A 19,209-nucleotide genomic window follows, 5' to 3' on the forward strand; every position below is an offset into this window, starting at 1 on the left:
GGTTCATCAGTGTCTTAATTGATAAATGGTGTGTCCAAGGTATTCATAATATTTAAAGTGTCCTACTTAATAACAGCTTCTTATTAATAACAGTTCCTTAAACTGTCATTTATTGTGCATTAAATGAAAGCTGTTTGAATGTTGAAATTAGAGTTCAAAGTCTCTCTGCTTGTAAAAATGTGTCGAAATAGTGTGATACTTTATTGTTCTGTTACTCCTGACGCTTGTGGTGACGTGGTTTAAATGGCATCTCATTAGCTGGTTGGAGAGATCTCTGTTTGCTTTATGAAGGAAAAAAAAGAGTGGCCTTTGACTCGTATTTTTGCTCTTTGGTAATTGTAATAGGTGATTCATTCAGGGTTGCCACGCTACCTGGAAAACCGGGAGAACCGGGAAAAGTCAGCGAATTCGAAAATTGACCAAAAAATTCAGGGAAAAGTCAGGGAATTTAAGTATTTTTGTCAAAATCTGGAAAAGTCAGGGAAGTTCATACAATGATCCCGCCAAAAAAAGCGATTTTTGCGCCGACGTCGGAAGAGATAACTTTTTTGGCGAATTGCCTATCACGTGAGTATCTGCTGGCATAGAGCCAATTTTCGCAGCTCCAATTTGATTGTCTTTTAGAAAGACAAAGCAACTTTTGGTTTCCAGTATTCTCAAGAATCGCATGTGCAGTGCATGAACTAAAGAAAGTACCTGTTCTCGTATAAAACAAAATGGGTTTAATCCTAATATACGGTACCATGGAGGTTAGAATCAAAGAATATGTATTGTAAAGAAGGAAAAACTCTCTGCAACAGACTTGGCTCCGTTCCATCATAGAGGGAAACAGCTGTGCATGCGTGATATATCTGCCGCCAAAGCTGGAAACCGGTGTCGAAGTTCGAAGGTCACGTTATCAAGAGTTCATTAAATGAATATCCTTTAAAATTTCTTTAACCACTTGCGCTAAAAAGACGTGCCACGCACGTCGAGATGTTTTTGTTTCAAACTGCGAGCGACGTGAACACCACGTCGATAAGCATTTATCGCAAAAATGAAAATAACATGGTGCACACGTCGTCTAACAACGATATTGTTTATTTCTCGAGTTACAGCTCTGGATTGCACTCGAGATGCGGAGCGGCGTAAATGAGACACTTTACCACTTGCTATATTGTAGCGCACGGCACCGCAACCGTGAAGTTTAGTCTTAGCGCAAGTAGTTAAACTCTAAATTAAAAGAAAATATTTTTTGGCGCAAGTAAATTAATTCATAGGTTAGTAATTTTCAGGGAGGGGGGAACTATGAAAATCCGTTTTTAAAATTATTGCGAAAAATCCAAGAAGAAACGTCCTTTGATAAAGCGTTTCTTCTTGGATTTTTCGCAATAATTTAAAAACGGATTTTCGTAGCTTTCTTTTTGTCAAAGAACGTTTCTTCTTAACACGTTTCTGAATTTCCGGTACACATCGCGGAGAGGGAAATTCTGGCCGCCAGGTTCCGTCGCCAAATCCCTTGGCAAATTTTCCCTCCGCATTCTAGCCGCGTAATAGCATTTTACTTGTATGGAAAATTTTCTTCTTTACATAGACCAAAGAATTAGAGATTCTTTGCATAGACGATTTTTGGTTAAAATAATCTCCATGTATGGATTTGGCGACATGATGATGCGCAGTAAACGGGTCATTTTGGTCTTGGCGACAATTTTCAAAATCGTGCCAAAGCCTTACCGTATACTAGAATTTTACCGCAAAATCTTTTTAAACTTTTCTTTTTAAAAAAAACCTTGCCATTTTGCACTAAAATAAAAAATAGTAATCTGTCATCTAGGCTAACCATGTAATATAACTATATTCGCTAAAATATCGTTGATTATTCTAATTCAATTTTTAAGTAATTATCTTTATTTTTATGTTATTCGTATAATTTAATGATGCTTCTTCCCTCTAAATTTATTAATTATTAGTAAATAATATTTCTAAATTTCAGGAAATTTTCTCTGGCATAATCTTGAAATTAATTCTAGCAGTATGATGACATACCATCACGAAATTTAATGCACATATTTTTTTCTTATGTATGCTGCGAACTAAATATAAAATACCTCAATTTCTTAAAATAGATTTCTTTCTTTCGTTTAGCTGCAGAATGTCTGCTAAAAAAGCCTTATTTTATTCCAGATTGGGAAGATTCTAATCTTAATCTTCAATGGAGAAAACAACAACTATTATAATTATATTTGTGTTTTCAAGTGTTAAGGTGCTTTTTAAGAACATACCTCACGCAAATTAAATTTACCTAAAATCTAACCTAACTATTTAGTATTGCGTTGTGATTTATAAGGACCGGATTAGCCTCGTGTTGAACTGGTGATGATCATGAGTAATATTTAAATAAAACATACATTTGTTATCCAATGTATATATCTTAAATTTTATTAAGTTTCTTAAGTGGAAAAGTAAACAAAATTATCAAACAAAGTATACCAAGAATAATTAAGAATAAATGTCCTCTGGGATTTATTGAATAATTAAGTGAATTTGCTACACAATACAAGTAATACCATAATTTACCTCTTAGCGTAGCCAACGTCCATTACGCGGATAGACTGGAATTTTCTTGAAACGCACCTGGGAAACCTGGAAAAGTCAGGGAATTTCATTCTCCTGTTTGAGTGGCAACCCTGTTCATTTCTCTTATTAGATGCTATACTTGGCTGTATCCTATTATTATAAGGGCAAGACGAAAAGATTGCTCATCCACATATCCTTATTTTCATCCTGTCGAGCAGATGTTGTTCAGACTGCATTACCAACATAATCCTCTTTTTCAGACCATGGAGAGACCTCAGAAGAGTTTCCCTGCTTGCTTTGTTGATGGAAAAGCCTTTGCATAAAGAGGTTATCACATCTAGCGACATTCCCTGCTAGACGGGACTTTTCTGAGAAACTAGATTCTTGTAGCATTGGTTTAAACAGGAAGATTCATAGAAAACAAAGCACCGCTGGAGGCGTAGTCTCGCCTACCTAAGGAAACGATGTACCGGATACGCGGGATTTTTTAACACCTCGGCCGAAAATGTTTCGGCTGGAGCTCTGTCCCGCGTAGAGATCAACCAATCAAACGAAAGTTTTGCTTCTGAAGGATCACGTGATCCCAGTCTGAGCGACAATCGATTACTGTTTGACGTTCAAGTCTTTGTAGTAAGTGAAAATGGTAACTAGCTGCGTGGGTTTCCTGGAAATGTGCGGGTTCTGAGAATTGTCCCTTTCGACGTCAAGTCCCTCATAGCCGAAACATAATGTAATTGGGACTTAAGTAAAAGCAAAACAACAATGTGCGATGTTGTGTAAAAAAGTTTACTTGTCAGCTGTATAAAATGTGATAGTGAAGTTGAAATTTTAGTGGCTGCCATCCCGTTTAAGTTAGTCTTCGGAGGCGTTGACCTTATGATGACAGGAATTTTATTTATTACTGAAAATAATCTCTGTGTTCCATCCCAGCCTTTGCCGCTTGCACAAATATCGTCTTTTCCTGAATCTTTCTATTCGTACCAAATGTCCTGTATTTGAGTCTCGCCTTCATTCTGTAATTTAAGAACAACTTATTTATTTATTTATTTTTTCATTTAACTTTATAGGCAGCATGTAGTTTCAGTATGTAGTATGTTTGGAATAATTTTAGTTCTCCTTTTGATTTAAAATTACCGTGGAAAATAATGCAGATGTGTGTATGTACTCAATATGTAATTTTAAAACACATGTAATATATATTCACGATTAAAAGTTTGTTTATTAGAAACAAACCTCTGCAAAAGACACGCAAGCAATGGTTATATTTACTAAACGTTTATTGTTAAATTCTTTAACTACATATCTTGTTCTTTTAATTGCTAGCAAATTGATGTAATCTGTAAAGGAGAAGTGCTAGTAAGATAGGTAGTTATATTCAGATTATTTCTATGTCTATATATCGCGGGATTTGAGTACGAAGAAGCGAGGAAGGATGCTGCACAAAAATCTTATATTACTCGTCTTTGACTGAAATTTGTGTGTTTAAAGTGTTGCGCGTAACATAAAGTGCATGAAATATATTTTAAAACCTTCGACAAATTTGTCTTCGTTTGTCAAACGTGACGTAAATTTTATTGTTACGATCACTAAGCCAAGTGCATGAAAAATATCGGGAAAGCAAAGGTCAAACTTTTGTACAATAATTTAAATAAAAAAAATAGTTGATCTCAAGTGTTATAAAATTTATATAGTAGTGGATGATCACTTGTGAAAGAAATTCCGTTTAGAGGTTTGAGAGATTTTTAAAAATTGTCGAGACTACCTAAAAGCTCAGGAAGCAATATTGGATATTTTTATTTTCTCATGTCTCAAGACCAGCTGGTGTAAAAACACATATGTGTAAGTTTTATCCATTTGCTTGACGGCTATCTGTATAAACAAAAACAAGGCGAGCCTCAGTAGCAAGTCTGACGAAATCCTCGATGCTACTGTTGCTTGCACCTGGCGATTAGCATGCGAAAATATTATCGTTGGTTCAGGAGGGCTTCTTGCATGAAACGTAACGTACGTGCGGTATGAATACCTGTAATGGAAATTCCATGAGGTGTGAATATCTAGCTTTTGTGTGACAGATATTTCATTTTAAAGTTTCTTGCGTGCGCGTAATTTCACAAATTCATTTAAACGGAGAGGAGGGGGATGAACATTTGCGATAAACATTTAATAAAATATCTGCTATTTTAATAGTAATGGTGCAGAGACATTAGGATTTTTTTTTTTTTTAAAGCAGGAGAGATGAAAAATGAGCAGTGCCCTCGCCGGGACTTGAACCACGGACCTCTCGAATACGCGTTGAGTGTGCTGACCACTACACCACAAAAGCATGCTAAGAAAGCGGGAGAAATACCATATATACTACCCCTTTTAAAGGGTGACTGGGGATTAGAGGACCCAATCGCCAAATCTTGGTGATAGAGAATCATCATCCACCACCTGTTTTAGTTCGGGCGCCACAGTAGAGACATTAGGAATTTTTGAAAGCAAGAGACATGAAAAATGAGCAATGCCCTCACCGGGATTCGAACCACGGACCTCTCGAATACGCGTCGAGAGTGCTGACCACTACACCACGAAGGCATGCTATCGAGCGGTTGGAATATGGATGCTGTTTCAAATTCAGGATTTAAAATTTTTGAATTAAGAGTTCGTCTGCCATGCATGATGCAACCTGTTTCATATGCGCGATCATCTTTATATAAGTTTTTGGACAAAGTTAAGTAATTCAGTCATCTAAAACTCGTTGAACATGTCGCAACTACGCAGACGTAAGAAAACATTTACCTTCAGAATTTGTATTTTTAGCAAATACTTCTAAAATAGTGTTTTGTGCGTATAATAATTGTGCAGTAAATATTCATCACATGAAAGTTTAATGAAGTAATTTATGAACAGTCTTCCATAACTAAGAATATGAATTCCCAAAGATGGAATACTTTCTTTGTTTTGTTCAATTCTCTCTGTATACCTATATAATTTTGTATTACGTACAAAAGGAAGTTCGTATGCAGCCCTGTTGTTTCTAATCCTTATAATCTTGATTCAGATCCCAGGTCAGGTATTTATCGTGGTCGAGACGGAAAGAGTAGCGCCTGTTATTGGCGAAGGTTGTTGGGCATGATGACAGCCCCTTTATTTCGAAGTGCTAAACTTTTTTTAAAAAATTTTGAAGTCCTAAACTGTACTAAGTCGATCTCTAAAGTAAAATCTATCTTATTGGGGAAAAAAATACAGCTTCGACTAATTAGTTGCAAAGCATGAACATCCAGGAAATGAAAAGTCCAAGACGTGTGCTTCAAGCTGTATTAATTGCGAAATTTCACCCTATAACAGCATATTTTCATTTTTATAGCTATGACGTTTAAATCATAACCAACTAGTATAAAGCCTTGGATTTAAAGCCTGCGGGAAGCTCTTATCTCTTTCTTGCCCCGATCCGATTAAAGTCTCGTTTTCAAGGCCAAAATAAGTAGCTTGTTATTCAGCTTGTAAACAAACATCCCTGCTACTTCTTTCCTTTTTCAGCAAAATATATTTTAAAATTCTTTGAGCGTATTTATGAAGGCAAAAAGAAAAATTCAAAAGTGCGTACTTAATCTTAAATCCCTTATAAACATTTCCTAGTCTGTAAAATTTAACTTTCTGCTTTTAAACGGGAAGTGAAAGGGTGAGTTTTGCAGTCTATTCCTTGCTATTTCATATCTGTTTACAATGCTTTTTCAGCACTGAAGATATTTTGGGAAATCGTATGAAGGAAGCAACGAATAACTAAGTTATACTGAACAGTTATTTCATATCATATGAAGCTATGGATCGTAGAAAAAATATTCTGATTTCATTCTTTGTAATTAGCGCGCAAAAATACATAATTAAAATAAATAAAAAAATCAATGTTGACCAATTTTATTTGACTGTAATGTGTATGAATTAAATAATTCGCAGAATTGGTCAAATATGTGCATTGCCTTCAAATTTTATTTTCGTTTGCTAATCATACGTAGGTAAACGTTACACATCGAATATCCAGAAACTGGTCTATTTGAGTAATTGATTTAGATGAGTAATGATTTAGAAAAAAGTACTGCGTGTCAGTGCTTCAAAGTTGAGTTATTAGTTTTTAACGAAATATAAAATAGCCTTTCCCGTTAACATACTGCGCGAAATTTTTTTTCACATAAGCATTGGTCGCCATGAGTTACGTTCTACAAATGCTAATATTGTTGTGTGCTTACGGGTTCGTAGAGACTGAGTGCATACACAACCGGTGACAGCTTGATAAAATTTATTTTACCAAAAGAAACACTTCACAGTTCTGGAATTTTCCACAAAAATATTCGAACAACTATTAAGGACGTTAAACACGACTCAATTCAAAGCGCATCTGAAGAGCGAAGCTAACATGGAACTATCTGAATACTCCGAACCACGCTGAACTAACAGCTAATAACTAGTACTCTCTCCGATCTTATAGTCCCCTTCCCGGCCGTCGAAAAATTTCTAGATAATTACTGGAAGGCATATAAGGCCTTGATACGGTTTCTGTTGCATAGAGGATCAATTATAGTTATTCAATTACGAAAGCCATTAGTTATGCAGGGATGGAGCCGAAATGTCGCCAAATCCTCGCCAAATTTGGCGTTTTGTCGCCAAAATCGTTGCCAGCGTGGCGATATCTCACCAACTTAAGGAGTTTGGCATTTACTCAGTGTTAAATAGATTTGCCTCTGTATTCTTATTTTTCCGACAGAGCATTGTTTCTGTCAAGCTTTTCACGTTAGATTATACAGCAATTTCACATCTCAAAAAATCATCTGTCTATGTACAAAATTTCTAACAATATATTAAAAAAATCTTCTAGTTTGAATTACACGCTCTTTTATATTCTAGTGTAGATAATCCATTTATATTGTTTGTGTAGATAAAGGGTCGATTGCAAGGCCATTTACTGCAAATAAAGTGAAGTGATAAGCATACTATGGACAGTCTTGCTGTTTTACCGTCATCTTCCTTATCTTCGCACTGTTCTATTTTGACTTTATGCATCAGGAAATGCCTTAAATCTCTATAAAATTCTATAACTTTCATTGTCCTACCGAAATAATTTCGAAGAGGCCTGATGCTGTTATAACTTTATTGACAAAATCGTTTTTGTGGTATCCAATCTCCTCAACTCGAAATTAACATTAAATTCATTTTAAGTCTTAATAATTCTGTGTTATGCAGTATGTTGAAATCTCAGCGAACGGGCTAGTTTAGTTTTTTTTTTTTTTCCCCAAGGATGTTTTTTGTACTAGGTTACTATAGTACAAGGTTTACTCTTCTCGAGCAAGATCAATCAGAGTGGTGATGTCAATATTCTTGACTCATAGGTCTGCTCCAATAATTATAGTAAGATTCGTCGCAGAGCATATAGATAAGATATGTCACTGTCTCGAGTATCTGAAAGAGAACCTTGAAAGAGAATAACAGTGTCTGTCTATTGGCTTTGTATCACGTATAATATGAATGCCAGCCGGTTTCCCTTATTAAATACTCCACGAAGACATTCCTCCGCTTATAAACCGTTGCTTGCTTTGCAATATTGGATTATACCGACAGATAAACTTCACTTTGCTTAAGTCATAATGAAATGGCTTTACACATGCTACATTCTGGTAATTTTTGATTGTGAAAGTTCAACATTAGAATCAATATCTGCCGCTTATTTATTGGAGAATGTAGTTAAAGCATCTTTTGCTTATCAGTATGGCATTAAATTGAAAATGGGTACCAGAAAATTTACAACTGCTATCGTATGAGTATACAAAAAATAAAAGATTGACATTAAGTTGATAATGGATACCAAAAAAGGTACAACTGCTATGTTATGGGTGTACAAAAAAGTAAAGATGGAATATCAAATCGAATACATTTTCAGCATTTCATTTTAAAGAGATGAAAGGCAATGCAAGTAAAAGGAATTTTGTGTTTTTAATAATTAATGTTTTTAACGATTTTATGTTTTTAATAATGTTAATTATAGCAAAAAGAATTTTATGTGTTTAAGCTACATGGTTAAGTGAAATTACATCATATGTGTTCTTCCTTCTTAGTTATGCCTTATATTTCCTAAAGGATGCAAAATGCATTTCCACCATTTAAGTTTGTACTAAGTTGTTTGAAGTCGACTGTTTCATCATTCAGGGAGTAGCGACAGTTATCCTGTTGTTTCTCAGGCACATATAATGGCCACATATTTTGCTTTTCATAGATGCGTTCTTCAGATCTCCTAAGTTTCGATTTTTACTTCTGTTTTCATTAATATACATCATAAAGCTATGAAATATTTTCTCTATGTTCAGTTACCTTTTTTTTTAATATAGCAAATATTTTTTAAAATTTCCCTCGAAAAGAGTCATGTAATATTTGTGACTGTCTTCTGTTACGTATTTTAATAAGAAACCGTCTCATATGTTTGAAGATTGAATGTATTTCTTAAGATGATGGATAATAAGCGAAGGCAAAAGATTTTAAGTAATAATCTGAGTTATTTGCATATGTCCCATCTACTTTAATCTTTTTTATGTATATTTCTTTTTATTATTTACAAACGGCAGTATGAGATTGTAAAATATGTAGCGTCAGGTTTTATAAATAAGTTTTTTTATCTCAATTCCTCTAACCGGCATGTAAAATCATGTAATTACAATCCATATTATTTGCAAGGCCTTTGGTTGAAATTTATTTTAATAATCTTTCAAGTAAATTTTTAGGAATTCTTAAATCTGGAAGAGATTATTCTTGATTTTATTAGATAAAGTTAAATACTTCTTTCCTTTAAGTGCTGTACTATTTTTATTTAATTTTAACGATCAGTGCTTAGGGTAACCTTGGCTCGTTGCCTATGGACTCTGCTGCTGTCAATCGACCGACATTGATTTTTCTGACCTGCTAAACCTTGTTATTTGCGCAAGTTATTTTTCGTGGAGAATAAAATTTCTTAGGAAACTTTTTTTAGCCGGAAAGGAAATAGGAATGGAAAGTAATATGACAAATTGAAAGTGACACAATTTAAATAATTGTTTATGATTCAGTAAAGAGTTAAGTATTAATTTTTAAAGAGTTAGGAAAAACTGTTATTAGTTAGAGAAACTGTTAGGATATGTAATAAAAATTTATACATTCGCATAAATATTCGGATATTTATAATTCCGAATTCCGAATATTTAAATTAAAAGAATATTATACTTAGGACGAATATGATCAAACTGTATTGAGATATAATTAACAGTAGAATGTTAACATTCTACAATTGTGGCCAAAATTTTGGAAAATATGCATTTTAGGAACACAAGAGCTTGTAGTATTATTATATTTTAATTTTAAATATGTCATTGTTATGGAAGATTAATTTAGAACATAATAAATGATGCAGTTGTGGTTTTGCTTATGTGTAATGTGAATATGAGCCAGTTTTCGTAAGCAAGTCCTCTAAGAAGGCATAAAAGGCTCCCTATAGACAGATCGCCGTAGTGTGCTTTTCTATAATACGATGATGATAGTAATAATAATATGCTGCACTTTATGAAATAATTTATTATTTCTGGAAAACTTATGCGTACTGAGCTGTAAGAAAATAGATTTCTTATTTCTCTGTTTCCATTAGTACTTTGTTAAACCTTCAGCTGTAATTACAGCAGCATACGCATAGTTAACCAATGATTTCAGTTCCTCAGCGTTTAAGGCGACTATATGATTGTGTAATTGTTCTTGTTGGCTATTGAGTTGCAGGTTTTTATAATAGGCTGCAGAGACTGGGCTTTAGGCAGGGCTATCGTCTACACGTTTTAGCAACGCAATATTTTCTTGAAACCGTGTTTAGCACTCGATAGAAACGTAAGATTGTTGAAAGTCTATCATTGAGGAGCTTACGTTATTAATTTTGATTTTAATATACCACTGACATTTTTTTTTTTTTTTTTTTTTTCCCACAAATTCTTCTAGGCCGACCAGCGACCGTGCGGTAAAGTCGTTGAACAGTGGTGTTCCGGTCCGGGTGCCGACGAACGGACTAGCTGCATGGGCGTTTTCGTGGTTGTAATGTGTATACGAGCCAGTTTCTCTTAAAAAGCGCTCCGTAAAGGCATCCGTTTCCATAGGCAAGATGGCTCTTGAATGCTGTGCCATAGTTAAATAAGCTACACCAGGCTAAATCAACACATATTCTTCTTGTACCTTTCGCAGTCATACTCTTTTACACTAACTGGGTGCTTTACAATAAGAAAACATTTGCTGTTTTAATAACAGCAAATGTTTTCTAACATCTTTTCTGAGACATTTAATTTCATCATTATCAGATATTGCGGATATCCAAGTTTAGTCACTATAGATGACGACACTATTCCGTAGCACTTCCGCCCAATTACTATCGAGTTCATTCTAATTTGTTGTGCTTTATTTAAGAGGTAATAAAAGCTTTTCCCCTGGAACTTCTATTTTTATCCCAAAATTTTGAAGTATTCATTGAACTGTGTTATACCACACAAGTAAATAATTTTTAATTGCACTAGACGATTTTCTTCCATATTTCCACAAGTGTCTGTCGCAACTTGGCTGTAGAAAATCATTTTCTATCTTTACCAATTCGATTTTGAATGAGCTGAATTTGTTAATTTGTTGATGCTTGATCTGCAGTTTAACAAATTCTCCTGTGGTTATGTTTTCATCCGTTTTTCGTATAATTCTGCCATATATTATCTCATGAAAAAAAAAAACTGTATTCCATCTCTTTCCTTTGTGATCAACCCTTTGTACTTATCATCATAAAGAAGTTATTTAAAAGAAATTACTATAAAAGATATTAAAAAAAAGAGTAACCGACTTCCCGAAAATTAGACTGTTAAATAAGATATTTATGATCAAGCGGAAGTGAAAGTTTACTTTAAAGCTCATTGCTATTCTGCGAATGCCATAGAACTGGCAGGTAATCTTGTGTTGGCCACACCAGATTTTTTAGAATGAATATAAAATTTTACCAATTATAATTGTATAAACTGGAGGTACAAGATTCTTTTTTTTTTTTTTTTTTTTTTTTTGTTAATTGTGAAAGCTGTGAATTCAATCACGCTAACACCTGATTGGCTTTTGAGTTTTAAGAAAGCTTTTCTATTTATGTAAAGCAATTGTTTTTTCTTTCTCTCTTTAACTAGCTAGAATTTTTGTATATTTTACCTCGGCAAATCGCATTACAACATGAAGGAATCATCAGATTAGAAATTAAATTATACATATTAATAATATAGATAAACTTTCAACCTAATTTCACAACATCAGTGGCACAAAAGGACTATTCTGTGAAGCCAGTGGAAGTGGAAACAGTGGAAGTGCGATGTGCTATACTTCGCGGCATCAGAATTTACAGAATTTGGATGTGTTCAGGCAATATTGCCTGCGAGGCAGCTGTATCGATGAAATCCAGAATCTTTTATAAACTCTTAATTTTGAAAATCCGGACTAGTAAATTGATGAACTACTACTTAAATGCGACTAGAAACTCTCATATGTTTATAGGCTTCTGTCGTTCATTTTTTCGATTTAATCTATTTGAAATGTTGCTGTAAAATCTTGCTAGTCTTTTAATAACTTGTGTTTGCGATGGTTACTCTAACTTTGTATAATACTAAATACTTCGTTTACAGTTTGTTTGCCTCGAAGGATGAAGTTAACAAGGATCTGATTATTTGATGTGCACAAGTGCCGAGCTTAGGGATCTTATGTTTTAAAAAAACTCAAGGAATATCGTATCATTCTTCGAAATCTCGCTCTTTTTTTTTCGGTTGAGAAAAGGAAAGGGAGTGTTTGGGACATCTGGAGGAACACTGCTCCAGGGTCTTCTGATTCTCTTTAATCTACATTCTGAGTTATTCTGTTTTAATTATTGAAAGTTTTTTGATCAACTTTGGCATTCAGGCGAAATTTCTTCCAAATTTTCAATCATATGTAAATTATTTTACTTTGTATGTAAATAGTACTTTTTCATAAAATAAACATCTTAAAATTTGCTGTTTATTTCATCGTATTTTATCAAAGTATACTTGTAATTTATTTTGAAATATTGACTTTAAGCAAATGATAAATGCATATACGAAATAAGTCAGTATATTCAATCAGGTTACATAATGTATTGCACGTTTCCGGTTTTTAAAAGTCTGGCCTGATTTAAATTTGATAATAAGGATCTGATTGTAAAAATTGTTCCCCCTTCTCCGAGTTACAAAATTACAAATGTAATAACGCTTATTCCCCAGGATCAACGTTATTACATTTTGGTATTTTTCCATCTTTAATTTTGTCTTTCGATGGTTAAATTTGAAAATAATTTTAATCTCTTTCTTTCTTTCTTTTTTTTTTTTTTTTTTCTTTAAGTACCCCCCAGTATTTCAATTTTATATTGATTTATTCTGTTTTGTAGTAGATTTAAGGTTCATGTCAGCTTTTAGTCTTGCTGTTGTTGTTAATGTCGAATCTGCTTTTGCTTGCCTTTAATATGAATTAAACTGTAATCTGAGGCTTTTTGTTCATTAATTTTCTTTGTATTTATTAGAAAGTCTTGCTTTATGCATGAGAAACCTAATTTTTTTTCTTTTGCAAGCATTTTTTATGAAAAGTTCCTCCCCTTTTCGATAGAGAATCAGGAATGTAAAAGTAATGAAATTGGCTGCTGCATGTTTATTATAATGACTAAGTGGTTTTATTGTAAGCATCTGTGAGCAACTTTTTGAAAGTGGATAAGAAGCCATATTTATTTTTCTTCTTATATATGTTCTTTCTGAAGTGTGTACTATTTTCTCCCTTCCCTGCTCTCTTCACTACTGTGTATCTAGAAACCGTTCTGAAGTTAAGAAATCGCTATGTTGACAAGTTTGAATGAATCGTCTGCGTGTGATTCTCTGCCTTGTATAGAGTAAGATATTTTTGTATATCTCTGGCCTTCTTTTGTATAATTAAAAATCCACGATTTGAATTGAATTAAATGCTTTAAAGTCTCTCCTTCGCACGCCTAAAATTTTATTTAGAAATAGCAATTTTTAGGCCTTCGTTTCTTAAAAATGAATTTGGTTTCATTTGTTTATTTTATATTTTCTGTAGTGTTATTTTTATTGCAGCAGCTGTTTTTAGTTTATTATACGAAACTTCGGTGGAGGTGGGGCTTGGAAAATGCTAAAGCATGCACGTTGCATTTTTCTGTATTGAAATCATTTTTTAAATTCTAAAGCTGATTTCTCTTTACTTATTTAGAGGGTATTATTTTTATAATTCTCTTGAATGATTTATTCCAAAAATTAGTATTTAAAAGTTAATTTTCGCTTTGCTTTTAATTTGCAATTATGGTATTGTACAAATCTAATGTAGATAAAGTTAATCTAGTATGGCTTTGATTAGTGATAAAACATTTTGCTGTCTTTTTTACCTTATTTTTTAAAATTTTATTCGTGCATAATAAATTTGTCTTTCACAGATGAAATTTTATTTTTAAAATGATAATGGAGAATTAATGTTTTTTTGTATTCAAAGTATTGTTTATAGTAAACTCCTGATTTGCAGTTCTTGCAGTCCCCGACGATGTCCACAGCTAACTCAGGATCACGATTTATCCGACGGCATTTAAAAAAAAAAAAAAACACGAAAAAGGAAAACTATATTATAAAAACAAGAAAAATACCATGTATTTTCAAGCAGTTTTAATGCGAAGAATGTATTCATTTGGCTAGGTAAATTAAATTCGAAATAAAAGAACATACTCTAAATAACGATATAATAAATTGAATTATGACTCATCTGCAAACTTAACATTTTCCCAACATGATAAGTATTTGCTAACTATGGATTCTGCGAATGTCAGGCGTATGTTCCTTGTTTTCTTGTTGACGAAAAATTTCCTTCTTGCTGAGTGCCGTTGTATTTACTCTTTTAATAGTTTCGTGGTTAATTTTTATTAAAAACGGCTCTAAATCCCTTGCAAATTTGAAGCACTAAATTTTGGATTTAGTTTTTCATAGGATAAATTTCCGTCTCCTTTGTGTTATTTTGGAATGTGTTCCAGACTTCTGTTTAATTTAAACAGTTCCGTGCAGTTCCATAGTTTTAATTAACATAAAAAATAGTTAAAAGCTTTATACCAAGGATATTTTAAATATTTTGAATACTTTTAATATCTCTAAATTGAATTTAAACTAACAAAATTTTAAATTTGCATATGAACTTGATTTGTAGCTTCTTGCTGTATTCACTTCAGTATGAAATTATTAATATATTTTGCTAAACAAGTATTGATTTCGAAAGCAGAGCATAATTGTTTTAATGTATTTTATAAAAAAATTATGGCAATATTTTATGGTTATCCGAAACATCTCAGCAAAACTTTTGAGTGTCTAAATTACTATGCGAGTTCTCTATTTTATCTATTTAAAGTACCAATAATATACTGAAAAAAGTTTTTTTTTTCTTGAAGTCTGTCTTTCAATATTTAGTACAAAATTTACGCAAATGAAGTTAAAAAATACAAGTGTCCAGAAACAAATGCGAGTCACTGTAAGATTTTAAATCATTGAATTAGGTATTGTTGTGGAAGAAAACTCCCAAATGCTATATTCGTTAATCAGCGCTATTATCCCATGCATTTTTCTTTTCTTTTTTTTTTTTTTAATTTTATTTTTAAAAATTTTTATTATAAAAGTTTTTCTATAGAGAGTTATGTTTTACACTGATAATTTATGCTAGTGATTCTCCATTTTCCGGCTATAACAAAATAAATGTGCCTTAAGGCAAGCCTCAGTTAATTCACCCTTAATTTTATTTGGAATCGACTGCATATCCTTATTCATAAAAAGATAAGAAAGCCCCTTTTTTCAGGGTGGGAGAGACGATGCTAAAAAAAGAAAGAGGGCGGTAGCATAATCAATAACCGCAACCTCAGAATAATAAAAATTAAAATAAATAAATGAATAAAATTATATAAAAAAATTCAAAATTCTGTAGTATTTTTAAATTTATGCATAGGTAACTCTAATAGTGAATGTAGTGTAACATCTCTAATTCTAATACTTAAGTACACTTAACTTGCAAGTCTTTCTTGAATTCTCATAATAATTAAAATATATAATTTTTATAATTAAAAATTGCATGTTTAATCTTAAGTTATGCCTCTATGAACTTTTGTTGTAAATTTTATCGCAAATTCTTATCAAAATCTCATAAGCTGAAATATTAAAAAAACGTTTGTTACATTATGCAGGAAAAATGTTCTTAAACAAAAGTTTCAATCATTTTTAATATTGCATCCGTCAATAATTATGAATATCAGATGCTTACCAGGATAAATTCTGTATTGTTAATTAATTGTATATAATTTTTCTGCATTTTAAACTTGATGTCTTTTTCAGTTATGGGAGCTTACTGGTGAAAAATGTGCAGTGCTTACCACATTCACAGATCATTGCAAATGGATCTAGGAGCTTAAGTGTTGTCCATGGAGATCTGAGTAAGCTCAATGAAAGAGTAAGAAATTATGTAGAAGACAAAGCACGTCTTTGCCAGCCAGATAATCTTCATATCTGTGATGGGAGCGAATCGGAGAATGATTATCTTTTAAATCTGATGCTGAAACAAGGCATGATAACGCCTCTTCCGAAATATGAAAATTGGTAAGTTAAATGTATTGTATTTATAAATCAGTTTGATCAAAGCAGTCTTAAAAATCTGGTAAAACAATGCATGTATTTGCAGCTGGCAAAAATGAAGACATAATAGTAGAAAGTAATTTGAAAATAATACTGAAAAAGTGTAAATTTTGAACATTATACTGAACAATAGCCATACATAAAAACAAACAACTTTTATTACTTTCGTTCTACCAAATGCTAACACGAGAGTCAAAATTGTTTTATTAGTTAGGTTTGGAAGATCCATAGGAGTGTGCATATTCAAAACTTGATGTGATAAAAAATGTTAATGTTCTCTCCTCTGGTCCAAATATTAATTTTATTTTAATTCTTGTCATATATTATTGTAATTATATTGTATATTTTTATTTTTTAATTGCCTAATTTTATGTGTAAGCATATCTGTATGAGAACCAAACTTGGTGGGGGGGGCAGGTGACAGGTGACGGAGGACGGGGACGCCTGGCGTATAACATAGGTAAACAGGCATATGTCCCACGTCCTCCACTATCTCGAAGAAGCAACTCGCTGGAGCCCCGTGAGGCTGCACCGGGAGTTTACATGGCCATACGGGTGCTAGATGTCGGGTAGTTTTTACATAGGACGTTGTTAATAACACAAAGTAACTTAAAAAAGAATATAAAGGATAGCATTAAAACACTAAAACACTCATATAAGCTGAAACACATAGATATACAAAATTAAACGTAAAAGCATAAAAACACACTCGTAATTACGTAACATAAAGACATAAAAACACACACGAGAATACATATCATGACACATAGAATACATATGGAAACACGTAGAGCACATAAATGCAAATATTACACACAGAAGAAACATATGAGACATAGTAACGTGTGCGTAAAGCAGTAGCGCTGTGCGGAAATATGCTCAGTTCACATAATACATAATGTACATACTTTCATTAGGGGCTTCTGTTGCATGAATTACATATTTCGTTGCATACACTACATTCGTGCATTGTACGGATATTATATATTTCGATTTACGATAACACATCATTCCATTGGGTGCTCAGTGCTTTACACTGATAAACATGTCAGTAACATTATTTCTGCAAGTTGGTGGCTATTGAAAGCAGATGTTAACACGAGGCTCGAAATTGAATGTGGAATGTGTATTACAGAATGTGTACATACTGCGAATATCTAATCGTTGAGTACATTGTCTGCAGTACCTTGCTACTGTGGCTCGCAAATGTCTTGCCCTAGGGCGTTGATTTGCTGTACAACTGCGCAGATACTCCTTATAGCTGGCAGGTGTTTGATTATGAAACGAGTAAAGTGTTCTATCATTCGTTGGATGTGGTAAGTGGTGGTTTGTTGTTAGACCGCAGTCAAATAGGTAGTGCTCGGGAGAACCTAGCATGCCACAGACACAATTGTCAGATGCTGAGATGCCATGACGCATAAAATAAGATGGAAATGAGCCATGACCCTGTTAAGTCATTAAGACTATTTAACTGTAAGATTACGTCATTTTTTCTCTTCTTGGCGCCTTGCATGGCGCAGATGTTCATTACAGCAACCCTGTAAACGCTTACTCAGTTTTTTTTTATTGCTGTTGTTATTAGTAGTAAGTCATCGCTTGAAAGATGGCACGCATTTGATTAAAGTTGTCGAATAAAATACTTAGCACAGTCCACGTCTAGTTAATTTGAAATTGTTGTATAACAACGCACGCATCGCATGAACACTTTATGGCCCGCCGAGCCAGAGGTAAAAGATATCGTTGCTAAAATTAACTTTTTAGAACATTTGTAATACTTTCGTTTGGTTGTATTACGGATAACTTCATATAGAGTGTTTGGAATGCTTTCGTTTTCGTGTGGATTACGCAATTAAGATTGGATACTGTGTCATCGTTCATTTCCGGTGTTGCTGTCGAGAAATCTGCAATCACGGTAAGTGATAAATTATTTATTTGTTCATGATGAGTGAATTGAAAGCGATTAAAGCTAACAAAAAAAGTTTAAAATGCAGTATCAGAAAGTTTGAAAATAAGGTAAATTCTACAGTGGATGAAGCAGATATTTCCTTATTGGAGTTATACGAATCAAAAATATTAGAATTTAAAAAGGAATTAAGTAACATTTTCGATTATTTATTTGCACATTGTGAAGAAAAGGACACTGACGAATTCATTAAGGAAAAGGAAAATGTAGTAGATAATCTCGATGAAATTCATTTGAAAATTAAAAGAAAAATTTCTGAGATCCGTTCTCAAAGGAATAGCTGCTCAAATGAAAACGGTTCGAGTAAAGACATAATTGTTTCGGATATAAAATTGCCTAAATTGTCTCTTCCAATATTTAGTGGGAAAATCGAAGAATGGATTGAATTTGAGGATTTATTTTCCGCAGCTGTGCATAAAAATAGCAAATTAACAAATGCGCAAAAATTGCAATATTTAAAGAGTTCGTGTAAGGCAGACGCTTTAAATATTATTCAGTCCATTCCAATTTCAGATTCGAATTATGACATAGCATGGAATCTGTTGGTTGATCGCTATTGCAACAAAAAAGATTTGATCAATTCTATCATAAAGAAATTAATTTCTATACCTCAAACGAGTGATTCTACTTCGTCGCTTTTAAAATTTATCGATAAGGTGCATGAATGTTTACGATCCTTGGAAGCATTGGAGCAAAAGGTGGAGGAATTTTTAGACACGTTAATTGTTTATTTATTAGTTGAAAAGTTGGATAGAAATACTCGGTGTTGGTGGGAAAGGTCACTTAAAAAAGACGAGATAGGAACGGTTAAACAACTGACATGTTTTTTGAAGGAACACGCTCGCACCCTATCACATTACAAACCTCCGCATGGGGAATCGAAACGTTCATTTAATACCAAAGCTCTTACATCACTTTCGGAAAATTCAAAAAATTGTCCTTATTGTAAAACTGATCATTTATTGTTGAAATGTG

The 19,209-nt window shown here is 33.1% G+C and overlaps 1 protein-coding gene across 2 annotated transcripts in view; it reads left to right on the plus strand.

Annotated features, from left to right (window-relative positions):
* LOC118180381 (phosphoenolpyruvate carboxykinase, cytosolic [GTP]-like) overlaps window positions 1-19,209 on the plus strand; it is a 128,978-nt gene that overhangs the window by 58,521 nt on the left and 51,248 nt on the right. Inside the window, exons 2-3 of one of the 2 annotated variants that reach the window (XM_085826365.1) lie at window positions 13,416-13,495; window positions 15,975-16,235. In XM_085826365.1, the coding sequence (XP_085682491.1) occupies window positions 13,443-13,495; window positions 15,975-16,235 (314 nt within the window). In that variant the 5' untranslated portion in view covers window positions 13,416-13,442. The remainder of the gene's footprint in view (window positions 1-13,415; window positions 13,496-15,974; window positions 16,236-19,209) is intronic. The other variant, XM_085826366.1, reaches the window with a different exon arrangement.

This window comes from Stegodyphus dumicola, chromosome 1, assembly GCF_044657685.1.
Source record: "Stegodyphus dumicola isolate Sdum_Otavi_A_Nest chromosome 1, ASM4465768v1".
NCBI lineage: Eukaryota > Metazoa > Arthropoda > Arachnida > Araneae > Eresidae > Stegodyphus > Stegodyphus dumicola.